The sequence below is a fragment of the Microcaecilia unicolor genome, chromosome 10, assembly GCF_901765095.1.
Source record: "Microcaecilia unicolor chromosome 10, aMicUni1.1, whole genome shotgun sequence".
NCBI lineage: Eukaryota > Metazoa > Chordata > Amphibia > Gymnophiona > Siphonopidae > Microcaecilia > Microcaecilia unicolor.
Window position 1 is genome coordinate 167,314,382 of NC_044040.1, and position 12,124 is coordinate 167,326,505.

General features: G+C 42.7%; 1 protein-coding gene across 1 annotated transcript in view; it reads right to left on the reverse strand.

The window, feature by feature from the left end:
- CUL3 (cullin 3) overlaps window positions 1–12,124 on the reverse strand; it is a 230,913-nt gene that overhangs the window by 130,857 nt on the left and 87,932 nt on the right. The window contains exon 3 of the mRNA XM_030215800.1: window positions 8,039–8,152. Within this exon, the coding sequence (XP_030071660.1) occupies window positions 8,039–8,152 (114 nt within the window). The remainder of the gene's footprint in view (window positions 1–8,038; window positions 8,153–12,124) is intronic.

Below are 12,124 nucleotides of genomic sequence, written 5' to 3' on the forward strand. Positions count from 1 at the left end.
CTCAACTCGCCGTGTTTGGAGGAAGAGAAATGCTGCCTATGACCCAAAGAACACCGTCCCCACTGTCAAGCATGGAGGTGGAAATGTTATGTTTTGGGGGTGTTTCTCTGCTAAGGGCACAGGACTACTTCACCGCATCAATGGGAGAATGGATGGGGCCATGTACCGTACAATTCTGAGTGACAACCTCCTTCCCTCCGCCAGGGCCTTAAAAATGGGTCGTGGCTGGGTCTTCCAGCACGACAATGACCCAAAACATACAGCCAAGGCAACAAAGGAGTGGCTCAGGAAGAAGCACATTAGGGTCATGGAGTGGCCTAGCCAGTCACCAGACCTTAATCCCATTGAAAACTTATGGAGGGAGCTGAAGCTGCGAGTTGCCAAGCGACAGCCCAGAACTCTTAATGATTTAGAGATGATCTGCAAAGAGGAGTGGACCAAAATTCCTCCTGACATGTGTGCAAACCTCATCATCAACTACAGAAGACGTCTGACCGCTGTGCTTGCCAACAAGGGTTTTGCCACCAAGTATTAGGTCTTGTTTGCCAGAGGGATTAAATACTTATTTCCCTCTGCAGAATGCAAATAAATTCATATACTTTCCACAATGTGATTTTCCGGATTTAATTTGTGATGTGCTATCTCTCACTGTTACTAATAACCTACCCTTCAATTATGGGCTGCTCATGTCTTTGTCAGTGGGCAAACTTACAAAATCAGTAAGGGATCAAATACTTATTTCCACCACTGTATAAGTGAAACATCAAAGCATTTCAGTAACAGTCTAACAGGATGAGGGTGGGTTAGGTGAGAGACAGGGAGAGCTGGATGGATGAGGGACAGGGAGATATGCATGGAGATAAGAGGGTGACAAAGCAGTACAATTTTATGGTTTATAATGGGCTAGAAAACTCAGATCTTTGTTAAGTCCTGTCTGGTGGGTGTCAAAATATATCATTCTGACTTCAAAGGTCTTATGTTCCTGTATTGTTTTAAAGTTCCCTTTCAGGATTCGTACCATAAAATCACTGGTACAGTGTTCTGGTTTTGTAAAGTGCTGCACCACAGAGGTGATATCCTGGTTGATACTAGCATTTTTCATATGGTGTCTATGTAAATTAAATCTCTTCTTTAGCATCTGACTTGTTTCTCCAATGTAGCACCCTTCATTGCATTTTTTTTACACTGAATGATATATACCACATTGGAAGATGAGCATGTGAAAGATTCCTTAATGTTGAAAATTTTTCCTTTGTGAATGACCGTGGGGTGCTGTGAAATGTTTCGGCATAGTTTGCAGCTGGATATATTGCAAGGATGTGTGCCATTCTCTTTTTGAGTCTGTGTTGGGAGCTTACTTCTAATTAGCTTGTATTTTAAGTTGGGTGGCTGTTGGAAGGCCAGCACTGGTGGGGATGGGAATATCTCTTTCAGTAATTCATCCTCCTGGAATAGAGGCTGTAGATCTTTTATGGATTTTCTTAATTTTTCCAGCTCTGGGTTGTATGCCACTATAAGGGGGATTCTGTCTGTGGCTTTCTTTTCCTTGTACTGTAGCAGATTTTCCATGGGTGTTTTGAGGGAGGAGGCAATATTCTTGGACATTATTTTGGGTTGTAGCCTTTCCGTTCGAAGGATGCAGTCAGGATTTCGAGGTGTCTGTCTCTGTCCCCTGGGTAAGAGCAGATAAGGTGGTACCTTGTGGCTTGGCTGTAAATAATGGATCTTTTTGTATGTGAAGGGTGGAAGCTGGAGTTGTGGAGGTAGCTGCATTTGTCTGTGGGTTTCTTGTATATGGATGTTTGTATATAGCCATTTCTGATTGAGACTGTGGTGTCTAAAAAATTGACTTTCTCTGGGGAGTAGTCAATTTTGAAACTGATTGTAGGATGGTATGTATTGAAGGAACTGTAAAATTGTTTCAGAGTTTCTTCCCCCTCAGTCCAAATCATAAAAATGTCATCGATGTACCGGTAGTATATTTTCAGCAAAGCTTTTAGAAGGTAGTATTTCTTCAAATTAATTAGGCTCGTAGGGAGTTAGGGCCTGTGGTCATGGTTTATTCATATTTGTTGAATTAACTTTTTTACAAAATAATTCAAGGCAATGTATAATAAAATCAAATCTTAGAAAGCAACTCCATTAGAATCATAGAAAAGCAAACCTTTCATGACAATGAACAGCAGAGCTTCACATTTATGCCCAAAAAAGGGTTCATCATCTATCACTAAAGGAATTCATGCTGAGTGCAGTCTAGTTTCTGTTCTAATCAAAATACTGAGATGGTCCTACAGGAACTATAGAATTATTTTTGAGTCCACGAGAATGAAGGATAGGATTCATTGTTTGTATCCCCTGGTCTGTCATGAGTTTTTGATACATTACACAATGGTATATTTACAATTACGGGAAGATGGTATCCGTGGTAGGGCTTTATCAATGGTTCATATTGTTTTTCTCAGGAAGACCCTTTGTTACCAAGAGCTAAGTTCATTGACCTTTAGGAAACACCACCAGCTAACAGATGCAAGTAATGTTTCTGACATTTTAACTTTTAGGGGTATATTTTATTACAACCCCTTTTAGTCCTTACCCCTGGATGCAGCCCGAGGGCAAAACGTAGCCATGTTGGGTAATTGTAATAAACCACTTCTTTTTTTTATTTACTTGGTCTGCTTCCTTTTATATTCCATGTAGATATATTACAACAGTAAAACTTCAAACTAACCAACTCTCAAGTCAGCTAAGACGAAATGATCTTAACTCAATATGATCATTAATCTCTCTGAAGAGGAGAAATATATTAGGGCGAATTGTTCCCGGAACAGTCAATTTGTCTTCCATATCCTCCTGAAATCATCGAGAGGGGTGGGAGGGGGTGGAATAAGCTGCTCAAGAAGAGCCAAGTTACAGGTTATATTTCAGTGCACAGGATCCAAGATGGCAGATCTAACTGACTTCAAGTGCACCTCTAATTCCTCTCTGCTCTTACCTCGAACAGGGATGGCAGCAGGGGTGTATTGTGCAACCTGCAGCCCCTTTTTTGAATGGCTCCATAGACTGCTTTATGCCGTGTGTTGAAACCCAAGAGTCTGGGGAAATTTCAGAGTCGGTGATGCCGAAGGAGGGAGAATTTAGAACATCTTTCAAGGATGTCATCTTGAGCCCACTCAGAAAGCATCTCCACTGCAGCCACAGGTCCAAAGCTTCCCATTGTTATGGATTTATGTTTCGCTGGGTGGCACTGAGTAGACTTTGGGGAAGCAGCAACTCCAGATCCCAGTCTGTTTACAAGTGTAGTCCTAAAAGCCCTGAAAGTTGCTGGAGTCTGTGGCAGGGAGGATATGGTATATTAAATATCTATAATGCCTGAAAGTTTAGAAGAATGGGCAAATTCTTCAGCACTACAGGTCCTTGAGAGTGTTTCAGGTTTGATTATACCAAACTTTCTTCTATCCTGCCCTTCCGTGATTAACTTGGAGGCAATATAGGAGGTTGTAGCCACTTACAAAATTGTTACTTACCCACATTAATAAGCAGGCAAAAAAGTACAAGCCTTAGAAGAGGCAAAATTAGTTCTTATCTGATAATTTTCTTTCTCAACAGATCAATCCAGAGATGAGTGGGTTATGTCCCTCTACCAGCAGATGGAGAGAGAGAAAGCCTCAGAGGTTTACTCTATTTGGACCTGTGCAGCCATCTGAACCTCAACACTGTCGAAACCAAAGCAATGGAAGAATACAAGTAAATCCAACATGGAAATCCACTCCTATCTCTATAAAGCCCACGTAGGTTCTTCTTCCACCACTCCTGCGGAAGGGACACATCCAAAGTGGAAACTGCCGCCTGATATTTGTCATTCTTTTTTAAGGAACCTACAAAATCCAAATTCAACAAAGGGTGGGCCTCTGGATTGATTTGTTGGGACCAATGGAAAGAAAATTATCAGGTAAGAACTAATTTTACCTTCCATATTGCCCCACAGATCAATCCAGAGATGACTGGGATGTACCAAAGCAGTCCCCAAGCAGGATGGGAATTCTCAAAGGCAGAACCAGCCCTGATGGATAACACTGGAGCTAAACTCCCAACATGCAAGCAGAAGAAAGAAGGAACTTCCTTCCAGCACTGAAGAGAAGCAGCATCAACTAGAGACACGAGAAAGGAGATAAAGCAACTCCCAGAAAACAGAAGGCGGGTGCAAATTGCGGAACAAAGCCCAGTATCCAGCAGCAGACATAACTGCCCCAGCCCACAAGGAGGAACTTTTGCTAACCAGCAACAAAGTGAATTCCGGCAAGGCTTGAGAGGCAGTGACGGAAGAGACTCCATAGGCAGAAGAGATAAAAACTGCACTACTCTGCCTCGAGGCCAGGCACTTTAGCCAGAGTTGCAGAATTGACCAGACAGAACCAGTAAAAAGCTCAACTCCTGGAAGGAAGCCCGGCTCGCCCGCCAGAGACAAAACCAGTCTCGACAAATAGCCAACTTGAAATCAGGCCAACCACAGCCTGACCTCTTGAGAGGAGGTCCTGGCCCAACAAGCAAGGCTAAACAATAGCCAGAGGTGGAGCCCAGGTGACCTTCATAAATGAGGCTAGGCCCACCCTCCAAATGGAGAAAACAATGCCCTACAGCAGGAGACAGGCATGACAGCCGAAGTCAGCTCCAGATGCGATAAGCAGAAGGGAGGTTGGGGGACCGCCAGAACACGAGGCAGGTGCACATGACAGAGACAACTGTGGGCTTGATGGATAGAGAGGGGACAAGACCCAACCCCCTAAATACGGGCTCCAGAGACAGCGCAATCCCGACTCCAAGAACACATAGTCAGGCGCAACCTGTCAAAGTGGGACAGGTACTATGTGGAATCACTGAGCAAGGCTGAGTAAAGATCAACCCCAGCAAAGGAGTAGGGGTGCCATAGATGGTGGAGCCTCGACGGCCAGAGACCAAGAAAAAGCCGTCCGGCTGAAAAAGAGCCAGTCTTGGAAGTATAGAGACAGTCAAACTCGGCAGCCAGATATGGGTCAAAGTACAGCCTGCTGAGAAGGCTCTTGCTTCCATACCTAGCTACGGTGCCACGCACTACCGCAGAAGAAGTATGTCACCAGCCGAAATGGCACACAGCCAGCCGCCCAGAACTGGACAAAAATCTATCTCCAGGGAAGGAGTGGTAACTCAAGGCCAGGAAAAGAGCCAGCACCAGGCCCAGAATAAAGCTCAACAGTCCTGATGGATCAAATTCTTATCTCCCAAAATGGAAGATGGCTCGAACAGGTGATGGCTTGAGCAGGGAAATCTCAACATCTATGAACAGAGAAAGCCTCAAAGTCCAGAGACAACGCAAGGGTCAACGTCCAATGACCTAGTAAGGATCAGCTTCGCGAGGCTGAGGAAGGTTCCTCTTCCAGAAATCAAGGAAGGAATGACGTCTTCAGACCCAGCAAGGGTTTAAGTCCAGAGTCCGAGCCAGAGACAATAGCCAGAAACAGAGTATGGATCAACTCCCAGGAACTGATAAGTCCAGCCATTCAGAGACAGTTGCAGGAGCTACCTGAGGCTGAAGATGGTGCAAGGCTCGACTTCCAGAGACGCCGCAAGGCCCGACGTCCAGAGACGCAATGAGAAAATTCCTCACTCCCCGATGACTGATCTCCGGAATGCCCAGCCAGAGGATGGGGAAAGCTACAGCAAGACAGTACTGTCCTCAGACTACAATAAAAGTGAGAGAGAACTAAAGCGCACCCAAAAGCAAGGGTCAACAAAAGTAGGCCAATGCAGAGAACTGTCCTTACCTGGAATTCAGGAAACAGAACAAGCATAAACATTGGAAAATCACCACTTTGAACACTGCAATCCAATAAGGCAAGGGTAGTAATAAATCCAGCCCGGTGAGAATATGACACCAGACTTGACGGCACTGCCGCTAGTCCTGAACCGGACCCGGCAATGGGATAGAAACAGATGGCTGCCTAAGGTACATTAACCTGGGCTGCATTGAAGCAGCAGTAGCAGTGCAGTAGGGAAAACAGCAAGCCATGGAAAACCCAGGCAATCGTGCTGGACCAATAGTCGAAAGGCAGGGAAATACCAGGCTCATCCGAGAGGAGGTTTTCTTTCTACGAGTTCTCCAGCTACCAAGGAACCGCTGACTGCCTCAAGCAGACCTATATGAAAAAAGGATGCGAAAGCAGGAACGAAGTCCACTACACGGGTCCCAACAGAACCCGATGACAGGAAGGAAGGGAGCAGCGGAAAGGAGCATTTTTTTTTGCACATACAAGAGATTGCCAGAGTGAAGTAAACAAGGGGAAACCCAAACCAAGATAGCCCTCCCCTTAGCCACAGTGGAATCGGCAAAAAGCTGCAAAATCAAGGAACTTCAACGCGAACGCTGACAAGATGGACTCTGAAGCACTGTCAGAACTAAGAAAGACAGCAGCCCATGCAGGAAAACAGCACAGCCGACCCGACGCTAGCTGACAAAACAGAGCCTACATATCTCATAGTAGGATACGGTTTGCTTCCCAACTTTGAAAGCGGCCGCAGCACGCATTTACTGGTGCAGGCAGCACAGCCCCAGAAAGAGCAAAAATACAGCAAAGAAAAAAAAAAAAAAACTCGCCCTGGGAGCTGCTGGGAGGCTGCCTGCTGACCCACATGCTGTCTGTCTTGGGTCATCAGTATCCACTATAGGCACATATTTACCCTCTGCACTCCTAGCCTTGATACCGGGGGCACCAGTATCTCTCCATGAGCCAGTGTGGTGGTAAGGCTCTTTTTTTTTTTTTTTTTTTTTTTTTGAAGAAGGAGCATGGAGAAGGGCTGTGGAGGGTCACAGGGTGGGGGAGGGCCCTGGGATGACCAGGTTTACTCCCTAAAGTTGGCACCGCTCAGCTGCACACCCCCTTAGCTCACCTGAACTGAGAGACCCAGGACAGAGCTGCAAACAGATGAGACCAGGAGCTTCTGAGAGACCATCCATCTGCCTAGAGAATACTGACTGACCAGGGAGCATTCTACCCTATAAGGAGGTACAATTCAACACTCTTATCTCCACTTGTTGGTTGATGGACACAACCCACAAGTCTCTGGATTCATCTGCTGCTGATGCTAAGGAACAAGTGCATATAAACTCAGGCGAAATAAATAAATGAAAAATATGGAAATAGGATTGGATAAGTTTATATTTTGGCTTCCAATAAGAATGTTATTAATGCATTATCCATGCCAAATCTTTACTTACAGGCAGATTAAATGTAAAAAAGTATATATTTCTTTTTTAGTTTTTGGAAGCACATCTAGAGTCACTGGTGGCAATTATATAAATTGGCACCAAGGTTCCATTATAGAATTAAGTGGGCACTGGTGTGCCTAAAGACAGATGCCAACAGTTATAACTACCATTGACTTGGCATAATTGTTGGCTTCTAATTGTGCTCTGAAGAGTAACATAGTATTCTATAAGATATATGCATACATGCGAGACACCCCTCTCCATGACCTGCGCCTCCTCAAGCTAAGTGATTTTGGCACATATGTTTTGGAATAGAGCCTAGAACTCACATGTGTAATTGCCAATTAGTGGCGCCAATCAAGCATGCTACGTACTACTATTCTATAACTTGTGTGTACAATTAGGGCCTATCTTAAGGCACCAATTTATAGAATTCCCTTACTGTGTTTAGTCATTATAATACATACAAGGTAACAGAATAATGCTTTATCATCTTTTTATGGCTGCAATAATTTCACAGGTTATACTAAGTTTTAATGGGCCAAAATGTTTTCTCAAAAGCTTCTTTACAAAACTCATGATAGCCCAATAAAGGGCAGCTCAACCTATTAAGATTTTAGTTTTCTCCATCTTCATAATCTCTAATTAACATACTATTCAAGTTCAAGAATCAAGTTATGTCTAGTATCAGTTATTCTAAGAAATCACAGCATTTGTTTTTCAAATACACAAAGCAATATTTGAGACAATAACAAAACCCACTTTACATATGATAGCCAACAAGATACAAGTACCCACCATGTACATTAGAATGTCTCTAATCATCACCATAGCTGTTTGATGATCATTCCAAGCTTGATTTAGTGTTTGTAGGAAGTTGTTATTTAAAGAGTTTAGTACATCTTCTCGGACCTGAAACAAAATTAACCACTGTCATTTAAAAACAAAATACAAATACTATATTGTATATATACTTAATTAAAATATGCACTATTCTTGCATGACTTTCAGCTTTCTGTCAAATTCAGCCTCATGGAAAGTCTTTAACCATTTTGATGTACGCACAGAAAAAAAATATTTTTACTGCACATCTACCAACTATTCTGAAAACGTGAATGACAAAAAATGAAGTTCTACCCTTTCATAAAAAGCGTGGCATGGCACATCTTCTCAAACATTTAAATGCCCTGTATATACTGTAATGAACTCTTGAGCGGATGCATTCCAACTAAAACTCAATACAAATAAAACTCAATGTCTCATTCTCTCATCACAATACAACACGTACAAACCCACCATTTTAAGTACCCCAAACTTTACCCTTCCTGTATCAGACAGTCTGAAAATTCTAGGAGTCACAATTGACCAAAATCTTACACTAGACAGTCATGCGAAAAACACAACAAAGAAGATGTTTCACTCGATGTGGAAGCTCAAAAGAATAAAACCTTTCTTCCCAAGAGAAACATTTTGCAGACTAGTACAATTAATGGTACTAAGCCAACTTGACTACTGCAATGCAATCTACGCCAGATACAAAGAACAAATCATCAAGAAGCTTCAAGCTGCACAAAACACAGCTGCCAGACTCATATTTGGTAAAATGAAATATGAAAGTGCCACACCCATGAGAGAGAAACTACACTGGCTTCCACTAAGAGAACGAATTGCGTTCAAGGTCTGCACTCTGGTTCATAAGATCATTTATGGTGAAGCTCCGGGGTATATGTCAAGTCTTATAGACCTACCAACCAGGAATTCTACTAGATCATCACGTACATTCCTGAATCTTCACTACCCCAGCTGCAAAGGTCTAAAATATAAATTAATATATGCTTTCAGTTTCTCCTATATAAGCACGAAAATATGGAATGAATTACCAAAATCCATAAAATTAACACATGACATAAATAATTTCCAAAAATTACTGAAAACCAACCTATTCAAAAAGGCGTATCACAAAGATCCATCCTAAACACCAGTAAGAAATTTCCACCGGAACTACACAAAACACAACCTTTAATTTTCTGATTATTCAAACTAACCTATTCACGATTGAAGTTTATTATTTCTGTTTGTTCAAACTGATTTATCACAATTGAAGCTTATTATTTCTGATTGTTCAAACTGATTTATCACAATTGAAGCTTATTATTTCTGATTGTTCAAACTGATTTATCACAATTGAAGCTTATTATTTCTGATTGTTCAAACTGATTTATCACGATTGAAGTTTAATCTTATACCTTTTTACTTCTCAGCATGAAAATGAACATTCTTTACCTGAATATCTAATCCACTCTGTCACCTCCATCTTAACTATGTATTTTCTCTTTGCCGGAATTGGTGATCACCATTACGGAACAATGTAAGCCACATTGAGCCTGCAAATAGGTGGGAAAATGTGGGATATAAATGCTACAAATAAATAAATAAATAAATAGGGAAGGCAGACTAACTTTTAAAGTTGCTATTTTAAAACAACTTACAAGGAGGTCACGTGTCACTATGCTTTGGAGTAGACACTGAAAAGCTGAGTCCCGTGCACTCCTCTCAATAATCAGATGTTTAGCAGTTAAAACAGCGGAGATTTGACTATAGAACCTGCAAGATTCTTTTGGCTATCTTATCACACTGGACAGCTGTGGGGACAGTACAGTAGAAGCAGAGATGATGATGAAAACTGCTCGTAAAGACCAGGAGAAGACGCGGCTTGCAGATAACAAATTGGCCAAACAGCATAGTCTGCCAGCTTTAACAGTCGGATCGGCTTGGGAAGCTGAAATCACTGCCGAAGTAACAGCAGCAGTTGAGGTAGCGCTCGATAAAAAGCTACAATAAATTTATGATCGGGCAGAGGAGGCACATGAGCGATTAGATAATATGTGCCTAGAGCTGGACTCGGGCCTACAATGCACATCTGATTTGGAAGATCCTACTTAGACGCTGGTGGCAGCACATAAGTAATGCCATACTGGGAAAAGACCAAGGGTCCATCGAGCCCAGCATCTTGTCCACGACAGCGGCCAATCCAGGCCAAGGGCACCTGGCCAGCTTCCCAAATGTACAAACATTCTATACATGTTATTCCTGGAATTTTGGATTTTTCCAAGTCCGTTTAGTAGCGGTTTATGGACTTGTCCTTTAGGACAGGCGAAGTTAAAACAGAAAGTGGCAGACTTAGACTAAACTGGACGATTTGGAGAATCGTGGTCGGCAGAATAACTTACATTTAGTCGGCCTGCCGGAGTCACTGGCTGATAAAGATCTCCCGAACTTTCTGGAAACACGGCTTCCTCAAGCATTACAACTTGATGACCAACTTCAACATTTCTGTGTGGAACGTGCACACCAGGTGGGACCGGTCAGACCAGCTTCTAATTGGCCGAGAATAGTGATTTTTAGAAGTCTAAACTTTCAACATAAACAGCAGATCTTAGCCGCTATTTGCAAGGGCCGCAAGCTTACTTATCAGAAAAACACTATCCTCTTTTTTCAAGATTACTCTCAACATATACAATTTCTCAAGGCCTTTACACCGGTGTGTGTGGAGCTGCATAATAAAAGGATCTGTTTTGCATTGTTATATCCTGCTAAATTGCGGCTTAATCATGATGAACACACTCGAATTTTTGAGCGGATGGCCGAGGCCCAAGCTTTTCTGCAGATGCCACAGCCCGCTGAATGGCCCTTGGAGTGAAGGAGGGCTGTTTTTTTGCTACCTGACAGAGTTGATGGTATACTTGGACGTGAGGCTGCTTACAATGGACCTGTCATACCTCACTACACGTATTTGATATTTGGTGATCTGCAGCTGTGTCAAATTCAGAAGGAATTTTCTTGCTGCTAGGAATGTTCCAGCTTATCATTCAAATGCTTTACTTCGTCCTGCCTGAGGATCAGGATATGCAGGGATGATCCAGCTATTGACATTTTTTTCCATTTGGACATTTGCATGGCTGTGGATCGTGAAATTAAGCTTTTTTTTTTTTATGGAGAGTAGGAGGATATCTGGGATAGGAGAACTTCTGTCTGATATAATAGGCTGCTGATTTGTTACTTATTTCCTGAAACTATGAGGGGTGGGTACTGGTGACGGAGCGTGACACATCCCTTTTGGCATGGGGGGGGGGGCAAATGTTGTGAGGTTTGGGGAATGTTTGGGGGGGGGGGCAGGTTGGGGTGGATAACTATATCGTATCACAATGCCTCTGAAGATATTCGCTGCAAAACTTGAGGAATGGGTTCCTGATTTGGGGGTACCCTTCGGGGATGTTGGGGCTAGGACAGCATCTTCCATACGTGATGGAATACTCACATTGTCAGATGGGCATTCTTCCTGGGATTACATACTGGGTTTAAAAATTTACTCATGGAATGTGGGTGGTATCACATGCCCAATTAAAAGAAAGAAAATATTACATAATCTGAAGGGGGGGGGGGGGGGGCGCGTCTATAGCCATGCTTCAATAAACAAATTTAACATCGTTGGAACATAAAGAAATTACATACTTGGTGGGTTGGTGATATGGTGGAGGCCCCAGCCTTGGGGAAAAAAACAGGGGTGGTGATACTATTTCACAAATCGTTACAGGTAGAGAAGCAACAGGTTTATGTAGACCCGGAGGGTTGTTATAACATTGCTCAAGTATTGATAGATGGGGCCCCATTACTTCTGGCTAACATCTATGCTCCAAATGTATATTATAGCAAAGTGTTCTTTAGAAATATTATCCACAAAATCCAACCTAGTAATCCTTCTATTACTATCATAGGAGGTGATTTCAATGCAGTAGCTGATCCGGACCTAGACAAGACATAACCCATGTAGAGCTCGAATCGATACTACAAAGGGGATATCTTTACTGTGTGAATCTCTAGGAG